General features: G+C 38.5%; 1 protein-coding gene across 1 annotated transcript in view; it reads left to right on the forward strand.

Annotated features, from left to right (window-relative positions):
- PCID2 (PCI domain-containing protein 2) overlaps positions 1-20,430 on the forward strand; it is a 218,880-nt gene extending 198,450 nt beyond the window's left edge. The window contains exon 8 of the mRNA XM_067150936.2: positions 18,370-20,430. Within this exon, the coding sequence (XP_067007037.1) occupies positions 18,370-18,583 (214 nt within the window). The 3' untranslated portion in view covers positions 18,584-20,430. The remainder of the gene's footprint in view (positions 1-18,369) is intronic.
- The last annotated feature ends 1,650 nt before the right edge of the window (positions 20,431-22,080 follow it).

Below are 22,080 nucleotides of genomic sequence, written 5' to 3' on the forward strand. Positions count from 1 at the left end.
ACCCTTCCCTCAGTCAAAGGGAAATGCCAACAAGTTCATCTTTGTATGCGTAGATGGTTTTACAAAATTTTCCTGGTTATTTCCGACCAAGCTGGCTACCGCTCAGTCCACCATTACTTGCCTAAATTCCATTTTTGCTTCTTTTGGTCCGTGCCAATATATTGTGTCTGATAATGATAAGGCGTTCACATCAAATCTTTTTCGTAAATTCTGTTTTGACTTGTCCATCTCTCATGTGACGACTTCTGCTTATTACCCTCAACCATCTCTGGCTGAACGGGTTAATCGTAATCTCAGGTCCGCGCTTATTGCCTATCATCATGAAGATCATTCCAGGTGGGACACGTCCCTGCATTGGTTAGCTTTTGCTTTGAATTCGGCGGTTCATGAATCACATAAATTTACTCCAGCGTCTTTGATGTTCAAGTTTGTTCCCAACACGTTGCTCTCTAACCTCTGGTCTCTGAGTGACATTCTACCGGAGACAATAGACCCGGACAACATTAAAGATCTTTGGAAGAAGGCTAAAGCCAATCTTAAAGTGTCTCATGAAAAGGTTAGGGAAAGATATGATCGTGGACGGAGACCCACCAATTTGAAGGTAGGCGACCAAGTGATGGTCAAGAATTTTGTTCCCGCGGGCAAGCTTGCCCCCAGATTTCATGGGCCGTGTGTCATTCTCGATTTCCTTACGCCGGTTACGTTGTTATTAAGTAATCCAGCCACCGAGAGGATATTTAGGGTTCACCTGTCACAGGTGAAACCGGTATAATTTCTGTACTAATTTGTTTCATATGATTTTGAAAGAAATATGAAGGTTATATTTTTTGGAGGGGTTTCACTTTTAAGGCCTCCTGCCCTTGGGAGCTATTTTCCTTATGTGTAATTATTTTTTGTAAACCTCCCCCGAATAGTTAAACTGCCATCCTGTCCTTACCACGGCCATTACCACGCTCCCGTCTCCTGCTCCACATCACACTGTGGCTTATGGGAATTAAATAAATATCTCCACGCCGCTGGCCCCTCAACCTCACCACAATGAATGTACCCTAAAATCATTCTGGTCCAACAGAAATTCTGCCGCCGAGCTTTAATGTTTCAGTGCCCCCGCAGCCGCGCGGCGCCGTACCGCTACTGGAATAGAGGAAGGGCCCCCTCTTCTCCAGCGAGGTTGACCAGTGTACGGCGAGCCAGAGCCCTCCTCCCGGCTAAGGCTGATGTGCGGCGCACAACCTGCTACTTGCCCGCAGCCTGTGTATGTTCACCGCGGGCGCGGCGTGCTTCAACACCACTACTCCTCCCATAGTGCGGGCGAGCGGTATCTCAGGGTACTTGAGGGGTCCGAGCGGCCTCCTCTGGACACAAGCTGCAGCGGCCGGTCTGGCCATCCAACTTAATCAACCTTGAAAATATTTAATCTGCTACATGGACATTCCAGTTCAACGTTACTACCTTTTTTTGGATTTCCTGCAATATCTGGTGGACTTAGTAAATTTTTCATCAACCTTAAAAAACTAAAATTTTCCTTCTGAATTCAACTTCTACAAACATAAAGACATTACTTCAGCAGTTACTATAATGAATTTTGAAACTGGATCAAACCAACTTTAGAAAATTTTTATAAATGCTTCTGCAATTAATCTCCATATCAACATCATAACTTGGAACTTATTTTGAAACAAAGTTTATGTTCCTCTGTGTTACCCCTTGGAGGAACTTTTGGGGGGGGGAGGTCTGTACCGGGCGGTACACCTCCACGCCGCTAATTCAAATTTTGCGCCAGTTGAAACTCCCCTACTGGAGGAAGTCTGAACTTTATTTAAGGTGTTAATTTTCAAGTTTCCCAGAAGATGTCACTACTTGGAAATTTTGAAGTTTCTGAACCGGGTCGTTTTCGATGTATTTTTGTTTTACCTGTAGTAAGAAGTGTGAACTTTCTCTTCTAGAGGACACTACTGAAGAACTACAATAGTGCACCCTAGGGCGAAGTGAAAGAACTGTTTTTTGGAGAAATTTTTATTTCAAAAGTTTGTTTCTTGTTAAATTTCTTTCTGTTATTGTTTAAGTTGGCTGTATACCCCTTTCTTTCCCCTTGTTTTGGATTTAGCCAATCTTGAATTTCTTTAATTAATTTACGACCAATAAGGTGTTTCTTCTTCAAATTGGATATGCTGCTTTACCCTAACCAATAAATGATTGTGGGTGGGTGTTTTCTTTCATGAAACGCCTCGAACTTTCCGCGAGAGTATATAAACTGCTGATTTTAGAGTCTCTGCGCCACTTCAGTACCATCTTTCAGTGTGTAAAGTACATAGCAGGGGGCGGGAAGCGCCTCTTTCTTCGGGCAGCAGTTCAACAACAAGGTAATGGCCGTTTCATAACTTCTTTTCTTGCTAGCTCAGCAGTTTAACTCTCGGGGCGGGTCCGAAGCTTTTCCTCCATGTAACTTTTCCCTAAAATGTAAAGACTCTTTGCACCGATTCTCTTTTAAGCTACATATTGGGATAGAGAGTGCTTAACCCTCTCGAGCTCCCACTCATATTGTTTTGAGGTGAACTTACTTTTTCACAACCTATTCTTCTTTAACGTAATGTAAATTGTTTTTTTTCTAACGTCACCTCTTTAGTATGGGATTAGCCCTTGCATTTGTGGCCTAGAGCCAGATTAGGTTTTAAAACAAAGTGTATTAGGAGTGCAGATCGCCTCCTCTCAAATGGTTATTTTAGAGGTCATGTAATTAACCTTTTTCTCACTTAATAGACCTCAGCAGGTTGGGTATTTTACCCCTGTGTATATGTCCTTAGAGGACAGCTTGAAGGTGGAATTTGGTGTGGCCTTTGACAGGCTTAAATTTTGAGAGCAAGTCGCTCTTTCTTGAAAATTTTGTTTTCTGCGCGCCTCAAGGAGGCCTTACTGTGTAATTTGGAGCAAGTGCTCCTGGGCATGAATGGGGTTTTCTGCCCCTCTGTTGAAACTTGTTTTGGGGTAAAGTTGGGCTAATTGCCCAAGAATTGTGAGTTAGGGGCTCGAAGCCCAAATCTTGTGAATACTGTAATTGTAATTTGTTACCTTGCTACTCTGTACCTGCCATTCGTGTTATTTCTGAATTTTGGAAAGAAAATATAACCTTGTTAAATTTTAAATTAACTTTAATTTCGTAGCTTGAGACCTGTTCACCCCCGCACCTTCTTTCACCTCTACCTACCACAAAAGCTTGGTAACAATAATAATTTGGAACATAGGCTCAATAGTGCAGGTGCCGAAATTGAAAAACGATTTAAAGAATCTAACAAAGGAATGGATTGTAAGTTTACGGAAATAAATTAAAGATTAACACGTGACTTAGAAACCATTAAGCAAGACATAAAATCACAAGTGGCGGAGGACTTAAAACTTGCTTTCCTGTCTTCTTCTCAGGAAGTCCTTAAAGAAGTAGAAAGCTTAAAGGAAGAATTTCAAGAGTCCCATGCTCAATTATCTCTTGCGCAAACTAAAATCGCTTCTATTCAAGACAAACTTCATGAATCTGTTAAAAATAATTTCATGAAGTTGGGAAACGAAATTACTCTTCTGAAAAGTCAGCAAGAGGAGGCCGATAAACGTGTCAAGACTCAGTTAGATAATGCTTACACGCAGATTACTCGTATCTGTTGCGATGTAGCAGAAGTCAAGACTGACTTAGAAAAGGAGGTCAAGGAAACTGAGAATTCCGTACAGGGGAAAATTAAAACCCTAAAACTTGAACTCCAAGGAGGTATAGAAGCTCTCAACAGCAAAGTATCGCAAATTGAACAGGATGTTTCATCATCTAGCCTTCACAACACTAGTGGAGAATCCATGAATGTTTCCACAGTTTTTAAAATGACTGAGGAAAAACCAACCAAATTTTCGGGGAAGGAGGAGTGTACTGCTAAGTAGTTTCTCCTCAACCTCGAAGAGTTCTTTCAAGAAAATCACGTTAAGACCGACCGCCGATTATGAATAGCATCTCGATTGTTAGAAGGCAAGGCATTAATGCGATTTACCGCTTTTAAATTCAGTATTAACACTTACGAAGCGTTTAAGGAAGCCTTACTTAGACGATTATGGAGTGCTGAGGTTCAGCACCTGATAAAACTTCAATTATACTCCAGAAAGTATAACACTTCCGTTAATTCCTCGCGATATTCAGATTATCTCATATCTCAGCTTAAAAAGATGCAGTTTTTCGACCCTCCTTTGCCGGAGCAAGAACTTATTCAGGTCATAACGCTGCAATTTCCACCAAATGTTCAAGAAATATTGGTGGCAGCAAATGCTCAGGACTTGGAGCAGCTCGAAGATGTCCTGAGGAGACTCGATACTGCGCACACTCAGAGCGCAACAAAAGCAGGGCGAACCAAAGAAACTACGACCAACTTTACGGAAATGAAGATTCCGGTTCAAGTAAATCCAGAACCGCGAGAAGAAAGAGAAACTCGCCGAGAGATTCCGTTTCAGTACAGAAGATCTAGGAATCGTCCCTACGAAGGGAGGGCTAAGTTTCAACCTGGACCTTCATGGAGACAGGCAGTTAACCAACCCAATGATAATAGGAACTCCCAGCGGGAAGAATTAGAGAAACGTTGGAGAGAGACTACGGAATATGTAAGGAATAAGAACAGGGAAGAGGGCTTACCTGGAGCAGCTTCTTTGGAATACCAGGCAGAGATGCAGAGAAGAAATGAGAGAACGGAAATGGATCCCAGAACTACGGGTACAAAAAAAAAACTTTGACGAAGCAATAAAGAGATTGCCTGAAAACCTGGAGGGAGGAGAAGTAGTAAGTAGCGCACTCATTAACCATTGGTATTTAGAGGATGCAGATTTACTATATGAGGATTCAACACCACGACAGCCTCGGATACAACGCGGCTTACCGATCATTATCATTAAGTTAAGCAATATGATTGTCCACTCTTTAGTAGACTCGGGATCACAAGCCTCACTAATTTCGCAGAAATGAATAGATGTGGCGCAGGAGACGACCTACATCTCCATCTTGCCTGTTGCTCAAGTTAAGGTTAAAGGCATAGTTCCTGACAAGGCTATTAAATGTAAATTCCAAGCGTTTCTTGAGTTAGAAATTGGTGGTGTTAAGTTCCAACATCTATTTTTGATTTTGACGCAAATGAAATTTGACTTAATCCTTGGATCAGACTTTCTCATTCAACATGGGGGAATCATCGATTATCCTGCTAATGTGATTAAATTTACGTCGAATCTGTAGAGCTACAGTTAGTTACTTATAATGACGTGAAGAATCCGGAATGTGAGACCCCGGTGGATATAGTAGAAGACAAGATGAGCGAGGCTCCGCCTGTCGAAGAAAACGTCCACGAAGAGGGGAGACCCGAGGAAGTGGGACCCGTAGAGGACTAGATGGCGTCCATCATCGATGATGAGTTGAACGAGGACCACTACAACTTCACGCTTTACGCCAATGTAGCTGAAAGCCCAGATTACGATGATGATGAAGTAACAAAGGCAATCCAAGAGCTTTTCAAGAAGTTTCCAGATGTATTTTCCGAGAAACCTGGAGTCATTAAGGGTTTCAAGCACCACTTAGATGTTACTGACACTTCACCTTATAAGAAACGGCCTTATCCGATACCCATGAAGTACTTGGAAGAAGCTCGGGTCATCATTAAACAGATGGAGAATGATGGAATCATATCAAAATGCGTCACACCTTACATTAATCCTCTGGCTCCTCAAGAAATACTTTACTAGGAGATGAGCGAAAAGAAAATCGCCCAGCAATTTTCTTTTTCCCGAGCAGGGGGGGGAGATGAAATGGGAATGCCCTACGAGCATTCACGTTTCATTCATTTATTAAGAGGAACTCGCCAACACCCGGCTGTAAGCATTTAAAACTTGCGCCGAGCGCACAGGCATTGTGGAAACTGCAAGCAAGCTCGCGCTGTTCTAGAACACCGGCCAAGGTCAAGCGACGTCACGCAGAAGGTTCTTTCCTGTTCCATAGCATTGCAGCATGAACGAAATGTGATATCAATATTTCAATAACGTCACCTTGCAGGCAGGAATAATGAACGCTGCTAGCCGAAATTTCATGTCAATCAGTGTAAAGATGGCCAAGATATGAAATTTTCTTGGGGCCCACAGGTGTAGCCACGCCCACTGACCTTCGGCAATATAAGCGAATCGCCAGCCTGGGGTAAATCAGAGAGTGTGCAGTGTGGGCAGTGTGCAGCTGCAGTGTGCCGTAGGCAGAGAGAGTGAGAGGAGTCGGCAGTAAGCCGTGAGTTCAGTGTGTGTGTGTGTGTGTGTGTGTGTGTGTGTGCAAGTAAGCACGTCGCGATATAATTCGTCACTCGGTCCGGCTGTGTACTTGAGTTCGGAAACGTTAGTGTTGGAAGCCTTCTCCGTGGGCTTGAACTTTGTGCATGAACAAAAACGTAATTTTGTTTTTTTCAGTCTGTACGACTGGGCGATTATATTTCGTTTGTGGACTATGAATGTTTCTAGCATAAACTGTGCCAACCTTGATTTCATTTAAAGACTGTGTTTCTAGCATAAACTGTGCCAACTTTGATTTCATTTAAAGACTGTGTGAAAACAGCGATAATGTTTCTAACATAAAACTGTGCCAGCCTTTATTTCATTTAAAGACTGTGTCTATCCATTGAACTATGTTCGTTATAGAACTGTGCCAGCCTTCATTTCATTTAAAGACTGTGTCCATCCATTTTTCGGAACTGTGTTCGTAATAAAACTGTGCCAACATTCCCTTTTAAAGAAAGTATTAACTTGTGGAATACGGTATCGTCATTTCTTTCCGAGGGACCATGCCAATTCCCATCATAACCTGTTCAGAATCACGTATGATCTTAAGTGCCAGTGATAATCTTCTGAAAATTACAACGTAACAGAACTTGGACTGTCGTTTATTTCAACAAGTGTGTGAATATTGTGCTCATGGTGTACAGTGCAGAGACTGTACCCGGTGAATTTAATTTTCTTTGTGAAGTGCTTAATCACTGCACCTCGGAAGGTCCTAGATTGTTTCGTTTGTTTATTATTTCAAATACGATAATTCCTTCCATCTTATTCTCATGGAACTGTGACTCTGACTTTATCCTTGCTGCTAAAGTGCGTTCAACATCATTGACTGTGGGAACTATTTCGGAGTGCTTCGCCTTAGAGAGGTGTCACACCAGAGTCCCATGACGTCCGATGCGGAAGCTCCACATTTCCCCGTTCCTGCCTCAGGTTCGAGTCGCCATGAACACTAATACAGAGAAAACACCAACGACGGAAGACAACGCCGACCGCAAGACGACGCAGACGCCGCAGGGCGACGTCCCCTCCACGCCTTCAAGGACAACTCCACGATTCAGCTGTAAAAGGCGACATAATTCTTTGCATATCTATTGAATAAACTGAAGGATCCACGTAATCATAAAAAAAAATTTTCACCACCCTTCTCTCTCACTCTCTTAGCATGGGCCATACACGCCTTGTCGTTTCTCATGCTCTCCGATAAACTGAAGTACGGGCGTTCCTGTTTCAATATATATATATATATCATTTCTTTATGCCTTGAAATAGTGGAGAACTTCAAGTACTAGGGAAAGGAACTGATGCAGGATGCGGGACTTAATATGGAGATCATTAAAATAATTCCACAGGGAAATGCATTTGTTCAGTGTGTGAGATACCTGGTTTGGAGGAAGCAAGTATCAATGAAGTGTAGAGATGTGCTGTATAAAATGTATTACTGCTCAATACTGACATATGCAGCAGAGACCTAGACACTGTCAAAAAAGAAATGAGAATAAAATCCAGGCCAGTAAATTTTTTTAACACATTCACTCCCGTGGACGCCTTAAGGTGTTTTAAGTTGCGCAGTGTAAACGTTTAGAATTTAGTGCTTAATTCATATGAAGTCTTAGTTTGAGTTGGAAACCATAGATGGCATATAAATAAACAGTCCCTTGTCTTGACTACCTGAACAGAGGGTACACTGAGCTCGATAGGTTCAGTCACTTAAGTGCGGCCAGTATCCAGTATTCGGGAGATAGTGGGTTCGAACCCCACTGTCGGCAGCCCTGAAGATCGTTTTCCGTGGTTTCCCATTTTCACACCAGGCAAATGCTGGGGCTGTGTCTTATTTAAGTCCACGGCCACTTCCTTCCCAGTCCTAGCACTTTCCTGTCCCATCGTCTCCATAAGACCTATCTCTGTCGGTGCGACGTAAAGCCAATAGCAAACAGAGGTTACATTCCATTGCTTTCTTTTTTCTTTGAGTAAACACAGGCCTGAGTCAGTCATGATATTCTTGTGAGGATGTGTAGTGAAGCGAGTTATTGTCTCACGATAAAATAGAATAGGAACAAACTAATGGGTCCACCTTTTCAATACAAAAAAAATGCTATAATATTTAAATTACAACATTTTAATTAATAAATGGAACTAGTTTCAATGCTTTTTCTGTGTCATCTTCAGCCAAAAAATTTAGAAAGACAGACATTGACATATATAAAATAAACATACAAAGCAATGCACAATACAAATGAACATATGACTAAATTGTGAATGAAATACTGTGATGAGAGATCACTTCTTGCAACATTAAGTTACGTATTAATTAGAAGTATAACACCATTTCTTAAATCATTTACTTTTTAAAAATTATTATTATTTTTTAAGATAGCTCTCTTTTGATCATAAGGAACTTGAGGTCCAAGTTCAATATTTAGTCTAAAAATGTTGATTATATGCTTGTGACTTGTGGAAAGTATAAAATTTCTTCTTATAACAAGATGTGACAATTAGAAAATTTTATCTATAAGCCTGATATGAACTTGAAGTTCCGGGTTCAACTTTGTGTTGCCAAAATTCATTCAATGTATGAAAAGAATTTGTATCACTGTTCAAAGATGAAGTACATGTCTTCTCTAGACGAGACATACAAAACAAAGCACGGGACCAATATGGTCATATTAAGTGGTTAAATGGATTGAGAGCTAAAATGAGTATACATACAACATTTACAGAAAACCAGCTCAGACAGCCAATACCATAAGGAATGACTCATCACACCCTCAAGCGCACAAAACTGCTACATATAACAGGCTTGTAGACTGCGCTTTTAAGATTCCAATGTCAAAAAAGAACTTAAAGAGCTCAATGTAATTCATTCTATAGCTAAAAGCAATGGATTCAAAGAAGCCTTCATTAAGAGAATAATTAATAAGTTTAGGCATCGCCCTAACACTACCCTATTAAGAAATAAATCCTAAGCTGACGTTTTTTCGACATTGACTTTTAACAATAAAATTTACAATATCACTAACGTTTTCAAAAAACATAACGTGAAAATATCCTTCAGAACAGTAATAGAAGTATTGACATCCTTTATAACTCTACCTCAGTAAACAAGAGTAATGTTTTTCACAAGTCCAGTGTATGCTGTCAAGACTGCAACAGTTCGTACCTGGGCAACCAGGACGGAATTTCAAGATAAGATATGCAGAGCACGTCAGTGCCGTCAGATATAAGTTCTCAGCAGTAAGCCAGCATATGAAAGATTTTGAATATAATTTCACTGAAATTGAACAAGATCTTGCAGTACTAAGGTTTTAAGAAATTTTTAACTTAATGTTTTATAAGGTGATACTCATTTTAGCTCTCAGTCCATTTAACCACTTAATATGGCCATATTGGTCCCGTGCTTTGTTTTGTATGTCTCGTCTAGAGAAGACATGTACTTTATCTTTGAACAGTGATACAAATTCTTTTCGTACATTGAATTTTGGCAACACAAAGTTGAACCCGAAACTTCAAGTTCCTATCAGGCTTATAGATTCAATTTTCTAATTGTCACATCTTGTTGAAAAATGAAAACCTACAACCTGTTTTCCAGTCTTTGACCAGGTAAGGGATGTAATGAATGAATCATATATAGGCTATTAGTACAATGGGGTTGCCACTCCCAAAGTGATTTGTTAATGACTGATAGATGCTATGAAATTATAATGGAATGTGTTGCAGCAATGAAAGATGACAGGGAAAACCGGAGTACGCGGAGAAAAACCTGTCCCGCCTCCGCTTTGTTCAGCACAAATCTCACATGGAGTGACCTCGATTTGAACCATGGTATCCAGCAGTGAGAGGCTGACGCACTGCCGTCTGAGCCACGAAGGCTCTCACATCTTGTTATAAGAAGAAATTTTATACTCTCCACAAGTCACAAGCATATAATCAACATTTTTGGTCTAAATATTGAACTTGGACCTCAAGTTCCTTATGATCAAGAGAGATCTTTAAAAAAAAAGTTGTGCAGTGATTCAAGAAATGGTGTTATACTTTTAATTAATACGTAACTAAGTGTTGTAAGAAGTGATCTCTCATCACGGTAATTCGTTCACAATTTAGCCATATGTTCATTTGTATTGTACATTGCTTTGTATGTTTATTTGATATATGTCAATGTCTGTTTTTGTAAAATTTTTGGCTGAAGATGACGCGGAAAAAGCGTTGAAACTAGTTCCATTTATTAATTAAAACGTAATATAAATATTATATCATTGTTTTGTACTGAAAAGGTGGACCCATTAGTTTGTTCCTATTCTATTCTCAGTTCAATACGGATACATAATGAAGTTAAATTTGAATCACGATAAGATGACGAATTACAAAGGCAGTATTTGAAATAGGGGAATTGAAGACACACTACTGAATGATGATTCTGGTGATGAACTTTTCCCTGATTTCAGTGATAGCGATAGCAATTTCGATGATAATATACCACTCTCTGGGCAAAGTGAAATTCTGCACATTCAAATAACTGATACGCATCTGTCTTATTCCCTGCCTGTAATGAATTTCGCCGCCCGGGTAGGACTAAATGTTGAAATTGAATATGGCAACAAAATTGTCTTTTTATTATTTATAAGTTTCATATTCCGTATTGATTGGATTCAATGTAATAGACAAGAAAAATGTTCCACCGATCAATACATTTATTGTGAATGAATTATTGCACTAGTACTGGTTTCGACCTATCTTGGCCATAATCAGCTAGCACACAAATTTACAGTCATAGGACAAAATTACAAAGATGTTACGTAATAGCATCCGGATGTCTAATGAAAAATGGAAGTAAAATATATTGCAGTATGTTGCGTTAAAATATCTCTGATTAAAAGTGGTAATGGTTAGAATAAACTAAAACCTATTGATTGAGCATGGACATGAGTACATAAACACATTAAAATATATATGCCACATCATAAGACACTAAAAAATATAGCACATTAAACACATTAAAACATGGTATATTTTAAAAACGTCTATTAAAATTTGAGTTCATGTTGCGTTGCATTCATGCTTCAATCCTCTTGTAGTTCTTGTGTTGATTAAGTTGAATATCGAGAAAACAGAGAAAACCAGCATCATCTTTGACAAAGTCATTCCTGCAATAAAAAATGACTATCTCAAATTAGTAAACACACATCATAACAAACCGACGAATCACAAACCTAACATCGCCCCTACCTTCACAATAGCCACTCCTCCATCCCCTCCACCAACATCCCTCCACACAGCTCACATGAGCCCCAGACGTACTCGCAGCAGAACACAACAAATCTCCTAACATATCGGTACACAACCTCCACAGCAACAACAGTAAGTACTTTTTTCATTTCACACATACATCCATGCATTCCTTCATACATACGCTATACTCATATTAGCTTTTCTTTACAGATAACAACCATATAACGTGCATAGACGAGAGAAGTGTCACCACCAACTGCTCTAAAATTAAATCCTATCTTGCTGTATATATAAATCTTACCTGACTACATCAACAGTTGAATTGCACAGTACTCAATTTTCAAATTTTAATGACAAGAGTTCTTATAACATACCATTACAAAGTATATCAGCCATAGAACATTCTCGATATTCAACTTAATCAACACAAGAACTACAAGAGGATTGAAGCATGAATGCAACGCAACATGAACTCAAATTTTAATAGACGTTTTTAAAATATACCATGTTTTAATGTGTTTAATGTGCTATATTTTTTAGTGTCTTATGATGTGGCATATATATTTTAAAGTGTTTATGTACTCATGTCCATGCTCAATCAATAGGTTTTAGTTTATTCTAACCATCACCACTTTTAATCAGAGATATTTAACGCAACATACTGCAATATATTTTACTTCCATTTTTCATTAGACATCCGGATGCTGTTACGTAACATCTTTGTAATTTTGTCCTATGACTGTAAATTTGTGTGCTAGCTGATGATGGCCAAGATAGGTCGAAACCGGTACTAGTGCAATAATTCATTCACAATAAATGTATTGATCGGTGGAACATTTTTCTTGTCTATTACATTAAAATTGTCTTTTGTCAATTTATTTGTAAATGATGGTTTCCTTGAATACATATGCCATCAGACAAACCTGTATGTGGAACAAATTATTAGTGCAACACCGCGTCCCTTAACTAAATATTCTGTTATTCAGACATGGAAACCGGTCGATGTAAATGAGATGAAAAAGTTTTTAGGACTAATATTTGTAACAGGAATAATTAAAAAATCAGATTTATGAAAGTGCTGGATAGAGGGCACCATTTGCGGGTCGCCAATTTTTTTCGAAAACCATGGCACGGACCTGGTTCAAAATAATTTTGTCATTCTGTCACTTTAGCGTCAGCAGTCATTATGAGGGAATCCCTGATAGGCTATACAGAATTAGGTCAGTTTCCAAAAGGCTCGACGACCCATTTTAAGTTTTGTACACTCGGGATAGGAAAATTGTCCATAATGAGAAACGTCTGTATATGGGACAATAAGGCAGAATATGGGACTTTCTAAGGGATTCAGTGAAAGGCAAAAGAAGTTGAGAACAGGGGGAATGACTTTTGATAGGGACAATGAAATTTTCAGCAGTACATTCTGCAGAAATGGCTGAAGTTCTGAACAGGTTTGGGAAAATAAATATGAAACCTGTAAGCATCATTGATTGTAATGAGTTTATGCACAGAGTGGATACAGCCAACCAGTATTTGGCAATGCATCCATTCATGCGAAAAACAGTGAAGTGGACGAAAAACAGTTTTTCTATATTTTGCAGTGCACATTTTTAAATTCATTCAGGCTTTTCCAAAAATCAAATACAAGCTCCAAAATGACATGTCTGACATTCATGCAGAGAATATGTCCGACTCGTTGGCTGAGTGGTCAGCATACTGGCCTTCGGTTCAGAGGGTCCCGGGTTCGATTCCCGGCCGGGTCGGGGATTTTAACCTTAATTGGTTAATTCCAATAACCCGGGGACTGGGTGTTTGTGATGTCCCCAGCATCCCTGCAACTCACACACCACACACAACACTATCCTCGACCACACTAACACGCAGTTACCAATACATGGCAGATGCCGCCCACCCTCATCGGAGGGTCTGCCTAACAAGGGCTGCAATCGGCTAGTAATAGCCAAATACAAAGTATGTTACAAGTGTTTATTTATATATCCACCTATTCAATACAAAGAGATCTTTTTAGAAATTAAATATTATTATAAAATGTTAAGGGACATGTTTCGCCCATATTAAGGGCATCATCAGCCTCAAATTCAAACCTGTATGGTGAAAAATCAGGATCCTGATTGCTCTTACAAGCCATAAAAAGAGCATATCATTATAGGTGACAGTCTAAACATACAAAATATTAGAATGTCCTTGGCTAAAATTGTGTATCAAGCTGCATGTTATAAGTTCACATGAATATACTTTCCGGAGCGTTGAAAAACTTGTTGGGGTAGGGCAGTAAACAGCTCAGTCTTTATAATGAAACAGAAATGTGCCTCCTTGAAGATGATAAGAAAAAGCAAAGCTGATACACTGTTACAGATGTCAATATCGTATGTTGTGATAAGACAACAGATCTCTTAAATGGCTGTTCAGCCCTGTAAGTGAAATCTGGCTAATAATCTACCATTTTGACTTGATTGGAAAATAAAGTAATACCTTTATTTTCCTCCAGATCTATACAAACTTGCTTCTGCTATATCTTATTAAAAAAAAATACTACAAAATTTTCAGAAAAAAGGTATAAATGCAAAATGTCTTCTTACTCTAGATGTGTGTCAGCGTGAGTGTTACCTCCTACCCTAGGTTGCGGATGACCTGCAACCTTGGGCATTGACTCTTATTACATCCTTACAGTAATTCTTCCATACATTACATTTTGTGTTTACTCAGGCCTCCACTCCTCTTCCACTCCCCCCCTCCTCCACGGATAACCAGCAGTGAGGAGCTCTGATATCTACTCGAAGCATGACTGGTCTCCACCTGCCCCAGCTTTTATTCAGTTGAGTCAGACGGCTATCACTCACATAGGAAACACATGCTGACACACCTCTCTCCCTTCTCCTCACTCGGCTAACAAACGTGCGGGGAGATCTTGGTAATCTGATGCTGATATGAGTGCATCTCCATGTTTGCTTCATATTTACATCAACAAGAAACTAAAACAAAAAATATCACACTAACTACCTTATTAGTACACTCTACCTATTACCTTTAAATTAAGCTTCCTTTAATTTCTTTATACATCGTTTCCTAATTACGTCTAAAAAACTTATATTCCCGGTGCTTTTGCGTTCTTTCACTACTGGTACCCATCCTATGATTTTCTGATTGCTACCTGGCTGATTCATAACTTCCAACTGTTTCAATATCTCCATTCTAGTTTCCTTCCACACTTTTAACAATCTTCTCTTGTTTCTCTGCACATTATACGTATTGTAGTCTTTTTCATTTTCTTATTTGATATATACCCATCATCCACCAAATTAGTCCCCTCTTTTCTCAATCCTGTTCACATTTCCTACTCTTACATTAACTACTTGACGTATTCTATTAAACAGATTTGTCTTGTGGTAAACTTAAACTAAATGTAAGGGATGTTCTCACCATTTCTCTTCAAAACTTTGAACAATTAAACTCACATATCTGATGTCGACAAGCACTCGAAGTACGGTGATAAGAAGATTTTAACTCATTTTATCAAAGTTTGCATCAATTAAAACATATAAAAAACACACACCTGTTTTAATATAAAACTGTGTTTGTAAATAGAGCATCAAGGCCATATCAGTGACACTTCATGCTATCATTCTAGAGATCATGGCCAATATACACATTATTCAATAGAATAGATCTAATGTATTTGAGAACAGTGCAAATGAACTTTTAGACATAATTTTAGGCCTGAAACTTTATAACTCTAATCTGATGCAAGTTTATTATGAACTGTATTATACAGACTTAGAAATAAGTAGTTTTTAAAAATATTATTGTATATGTTGTTTTATCAAATATGGTTCTTCAGCAGCTGAAGATGGCCTCTAATAGAGACCGAAACCGTTACTTCTAAATGTATTTGTAATGTAAATACATCAGAAATAAATTAAGTATTGATTAGATGAGAAATCCAAGTCCGTAATTGTGATTGTTGAAAAAGAACTACAACAGAACTAGGTGTTATTGTGGATTCAAAGCTAGTAGTGGATGGCTTTTGCAAAATTATGTTTGTTATAGCTATACTTTTCGAAGAAAAACTACCATCACGCAGCGTCTTCCAACAGGTTTTGAAGATAAAATTGTGAAATTCAACAAATATGTCATCAATTTATGCAAGAAAAACTCTTATATACTTTCACAAATAGGCAATGCAGACCAGATACCAATTTTTTTGGAAATGCCACTTGATTATACCATAAACAAAAGTGGTGCATCCAACGTTATGGTTAGAACTGGTGGGAATGAGAAGCAAATGTATACAGTTATGCTTTGTGTAACCGCAGATGGAAGAAAATTGCCCCCCCCCCCCCCCTTCCCTGCATCATATTTATACGGAAAACAATTCCAAAAATAAATGTGAACAGACAAGGTGTAGCAGGTTTGTCAACGGTGCCCTGGAACGTTACTAAACAAGTTTTCACCGGTACATTATTCAAGAAGTTCATTATGTTTTGACAAGGGGTAGAACAGGCTTGTTAATAATTCCACGAGGTCTAACATCCGTTCTCTAACCACTTGACATTTGTATAAACCGGCCTTTTAAGGCAGCAGTGAAACAACTGTACACACTTTGAATGGCAGACAAAGCGCATGAATTTACACCTAGCAGTAAAATCAAATGCCCAGAAGTGAGGCAGATTTATAAATGGATAAAACATGCTCGGGATTCCATTCCTCTGCAACTGGGGGAGAAGAGTTTCAAGCAAGAGGGATCTCTTATTCGCTGGACGGAACCGAGGACGATGTGCTGTGGGAAAATGATGATGGTGATGACGAGGAGGACTGCAATTCTGCCAGTGATGACGAACGCTTAGAAGATTACAGGAAAGGTAGCATCAGTGAACAGTATCTTTATTTTATACTGTGTATTTCTGTGCAATTTTAAGATACACAGCTACAGTACGGTTTTTCTATTGCTGGATGCTGCTGCTACAATTGTAGTATAATATTGTATTTATGTTTTTTTTTTTTTTTGTGTGACTCCTGCACTTCGGTAATTCATGTGCTGTTTATATTTTTCTTTGCTAGTTTAATGTTTATATTTTTTAATTTAAGTATTTATAACTTATTCCAATAAAGTAGGTAAAAAAACTACACTTTCCAACCAGAAATTAAACTTGGTATAAATAAAACCACATGATTTCGACCAATTCACACTTCCTTTGTTCGCTGAGTAAATAGTCCATTTCTAAATTTCATACCATTGGTAATGAGTTGTTTGACAGTTTGAAGTATGAAGTATTGAGTGCGAAAATAATATTAGGCCTACTGTTCTAAACTTATAGCAAATATAGACATGATATAGGCTTTTGGGCTTACACTGCGTCAAGAAAACAAGGTGAAATTCTTTAAGTTTCATATAGAACTTTGCTCTGCGTCATCAGAAGAAAATCTTGATTGTCCATGAGAAAGGCTTCTAAAACAATGAGGCTTGAATTTAGACGTTACCCAATAGAAGTGGAAATGGTACGTTCATTCGTCACCAGATGGCTCCCGGACGTGGTACAGCGCTAGCGAATATCTTAAACATCCAATATCTGCTGGTGAAAATCCCCTATTTATCTGCAAAGAGGGGTTCCTGCGCTTGTAAAAAATGAAGAGAAGAGAAACCTCAGAAAAAGAGAGAAGACTATTGTGTTAAATGTCTTTAACAAGTTTATGGAAACGTATCCTGACCATATAATTGATGATATCACAAAACTAACACCCAAATTCACCGGTGTGCCTGTTTCAAATGTTTACATTGCACGAAAATAATTATCCACCACTGGTGGTTTTACGAACCAAGTATAAAGAGTCTGTGTGAGAAGTGTTTTAGACGCAGAGTGTGATGAATTTGTAAATAATTTACGAGAGGATTCTAGTGATGCAAGAGACAACGAATTTTCCGATCTACAGGGTATCGAGCCGTTTGTAAGTTCAGATTAATTACCTGTCACGTATGTAGGCCTACTTGTCAATTTGCATGGCAAGTATATTTTATAGCAGTGATAACATATTTTTATTATCTCAAATATATTCAGGCAGTGCAGCAATATGCATAAATTTACAGGTTCGTATTTGCGTAAAGACCACACGGACCTCATAGAGTGATATGAAATGTTTGTTCGTGCCTATGTTACTCTTTCGATGGAAGGAATTTTAGTTCATTTATTTTTATCAAAATGATCCTAAAATTAGGGTGCAGGGATTATTTGCGTAAATACGGTATATTCTCTGATGAAATGGACGAACATCTGTGACAAATACTTGTGATGTGAACTACCATAGATATCTCGTCATGATTGAACTTGAATTTTGCTAGTTCTTTTATCTTGTGTCATGAGCCAAAATGCAATAAATGATGATGATGAAATTCTTACAAAGATTTGATCATTAAATTTAATTTTCTTGATTAAGTCCAACTCTTGGTTTGGCTGCGTCCTCTCTGATATATATATATATAAAAGCAGCAGCTGCTTGCCATCAGACTGGGAGGGCTGCAAACCTGGCCAATGGAGAATAGTGTAAGCGCTCCATGCATTGGCTGAAGTTTCATAATGTGTTCTATTGGCAAGAGGAGGCGTAAACATGTGTGCAGTTCTCTCAGCCCCATTTGGACCAGCCACTGCTGATATATATATCTACACACATTCATTTTTAAATCAAGATTTTATTGACAAGTAGACTGTATCCTTCTGTATTTATTTGTTCGATACTTAGTGAACTGTAGAAGTTTCACAGTCTCTAATCATACTATAACAGTCTTTCACTTAACATTATATTTTTTGTTTACAGGCATGACATGCTGAAAATACATCATATTCCTGTCAGTGCTCTGTTGACTGCACTAAAAATGATGGAAATTGAAGATGTAGACTCAGAAGAAACCCAGTGTATTATTGCAAATCTTATTCATGATGGGAAAATTAAAGGCTATATTTCCCATTCCCATCAGGTCCTTGTAGTCAGCAAGCAGAAGGCTTTTCCAGCTCTAAGTACAGTTTTGTGATCAAATGCAGAGTGCCAGTCGAGTTTCCATTCCCAGCCCTTACCGGACGCACCACAGTACATTTGTATGTTTACAGAATAATGTTGAATGATACTCAAAAATCTGTAAATGTAGGAAAATGAATATGTAACATAAAATCTGTTCCTTCTGTTTTTCTTTTTGATTAAGTATAAACAGGGTCTATCAGCATTCAATACTCCAACTTCTAGGGATGATAGAAGAAATCGAAACAAACTTTTGTGTGTATGAGTGCATGTAAATAACCATGGGTCTGAAGCAAAATTATTGACTAACGGAATCAGAAACTGTAAGAAATGAATTATGACTCTCATTCTTCAAAACCATCAACATTACATATTCTGTTAAACATGCCATGATGTTAGAATGCAATGTTTGTGCTGTGACAACATGAAGTATGTTTTTGTTTGTTTAGATCAGAGTTGTGACAATGAATTATTGTCATACGAATAGATCAGAGTGATGGAACAGGACATATCTCTTGAATTAACAGACATACACTTGGTGTATGGCGTGTGCAATGGTAATTCAAGAGCTATTGCATGTCTGTATGCAAAGCAATATCCTTGGCGACATGTGCCAAAACTACATATGTTGCAATAGATTGCTGCTTTCAAGAAACTGGTTCATTGCAAATTTAAGTTTCTTTTTATTTGTTCAAAACTGGTGTTTGTGTCCATGTGTTATTACCATCCATTTAACTGGACAGTATCAATGTTGCAATTTTCGTTATTAGGTCCACAGAACCGATGCTGGCCTCAGCCAAGTTTGAGGAGAATGTATTGGAACAGCTCAAGAACAAGCCAGTAACAAGTGCACAACGTGTTGCACAGCAGTTACATATCGACATGTTACATGTGGCACGAACAACATTTGCATCCATTTCATCCACAAAGGGTGCAAACACTCCAACCGAGAGTCGGGTAGAGTTTTGTCAATGGTACTTGCACCTATACACTAAAGAACCTGGTTTTGGACAGTTTGTGTTGTTCACTGATGAAGTATCGTTTATCTAAGATGGAATATTCAATTTACACAACCAATACCTGCATACTAGCATCTGCCTTTCCCACCAATAAACATATGGGCCAGTATTGTATGGGATAGGTTGATCGGGCCATACATGCTCCCATTACGTCTCCATGGTAATCTATACCTGCAGTTCCAGGAGAACACATTGCCCGAGTTCTTGGAAGACGTTCCACTTGATATTCGACTTTGGCTGTGGTTTCAGCATGACGATGAAACTCCACATTTCTCTCATGAAGTCTGAGAGCATTTAAACCACAGATCTGGTGAGCAGTGGATTAGTCGCAGTTGACCCATTGCATGGCCTGTTCATTTATCTGACCTCACCCCGCTTGACTATTTTGTGTGGGGACACTTGAAGAACCTGATGCATGAGACTCCAACTGAATCTGTAGAACTTGTTGCTCAGGTGCTTGTAGCTGCATACTTTCAACAGCACATACCTACTACGGGCGGAAGGACACACTTTTGAACAGTTTTTGCAAAAGATAAAAATTAAATTGACATGTAGTAATTTTATTTTCAACCACCTGAAAATGTACTTCATGTATTTATTTCTGACCTATGGTCATTTAATAAGACAAATCTTTTTTTTTTTGTCTTCTATCATTCCTAGAAGTTTGATATTGCGTTTTGATACACCCTGTTTGTTTACTCTTGTATGGTGGGTGTTTCTTGGAAAAACAGCAGAAAATGTACTGTGCAATAGTAAATCAGTAATATCCAATATACATTTTTGTAAATAAATTTTAAACATTGTGAAATATATTTTCTTATATGCCATATTATAATCATATTTCTTTTGAGTGATCTCATTTTTGCTCAATATCAAGTATTCAGACACTTCCTAATGTTGAAAGGAATTTAATCAGTAAATTTCTTTGAGAGTTGCTATATTTGTGTGTTAAGAAGTTTGTGTTCTGTGTCAGAATCAGTCTGGTAATGCTAATACGTAGCTGAGGGGCTATGTCAGACCTGGTCTGACACAACTTGAAGATAAAAATATTCATAAATTTGTGAGAAAATGGTGGACAAGCTTTACCTAGTGTATAACCGAACATTCTTTTGTACAGTGCTGATGTCTACGATTTACTTAAATGTCCTCTACAGAATCTTAGTGTTTAAAAGCAACATAGTGCCTACTATCAATATATTTGGTCCGTTATTGGGCATTATAAATTTTCCAGTTACCTCATTCCTTGTTGCCAGCGTTTCGCCGCAGTGTGCTAAGTTGGGCTCCTCAGTTGGTAAATAGCATACCTACCAAGACGCATGGCTAATGCAAACCGTGGAGGCCACTGCGTAGGCTACTTGGAGCCACTATGAGAGAGACTTCGTCTCATTTTCAAAAATTGATGACTGCCTGGCCATCAGATGATAAAGATGTTGATTCCCATAGGGAACCTGATATATTTGTTCCGAATGAGTAAATTTATAATACCAATATAGTTGGTCTGTTACTTGTGGCGTATTGGGTCAGTATGAGGGCCGCTGAACGGTTGAGGCGAGCAAATATTGCTTCACTGGTGGAAACTTGTTAAACCACTGAAAGGCATATGCCCGTCACCTCAATAAACTGGGACGACACCAAGAGAAATTAGTATATCGGGCTTAGCTTTATCCAATCGACAGAAGCAGCGGAAGCTTAGTGGGCTAACCGAGAGGGCTGTCCGTGGTAGGCACCGAGTTAAAAAAAAAAAAAAAATAAGCAAGGAGTGAGAGGACAGAGGATACATACATCGAACCAAATACAAGAGTGAAGAATCAATTTAAAACAAGCTATATTTTAAGCATTAATGACTAGAACAGGTAATACATAAATCAGTTGAAGAATAGGAAATACAAACATATGATAAGGGCTCAGCCCACTTGACGACCAGAATACAATCGAGACAAATAATGATTAAGTATTCTTGGGGATACCAGTATAATATTCAGCTAAAGGTGAAGACCCGTATTCAAAAGAGAAAACACAATTAGTACCTAATAGATTACACGACTTTCAATAAAAAGGGGGGATTAGTGCGCTTCACCATACAAATTAAAGGCCACTCTTACAATCTTTATTTGAAACCTCAAAGAGGGAAAGAAAGCTAAAACACATCGGGAGAAAAGAGAATTACATTACTCAATATTGGAATAAAGGAAAGAAAAAGGAGACAAAGTAAGTACGAAAGGAAAGAAAAGAGAGAGAGAGAGGGGGGGGGGGGGAATCCTTCCAGACTGCTTAAACACTATTACTTTGGTGATGTAAGCGACCACTCGGGCCTGTAGAAAATGTCCAAAAGGTGGCAACACTTCTATCATTCGTCCAAGCACAATTAGTCTTTTAAGGTTATGAAATTGATTAAGATTTTCGGTCAGAAGGACTCTTTTACAATGGAGACCGAGAAGCCACAAAATGATCAATCATTCAAAGTTCACTTCTTGATTTAAAAGAACGAAGGACC

This window comes from Anabrus simplex, chromosome 7 (genome assembly GCF_040414725.1).
Source record: "Anabrus simplex isolate iqAnaSimp1 chromosome 7, ASM4041472v1, whole genome shotgun sequence".
NCBI lineage: Eukaryota > Metazoa > Arthropoda > Insecta > Orthoptera > Tettigoniidae > Anabrus > Anabrus simplex.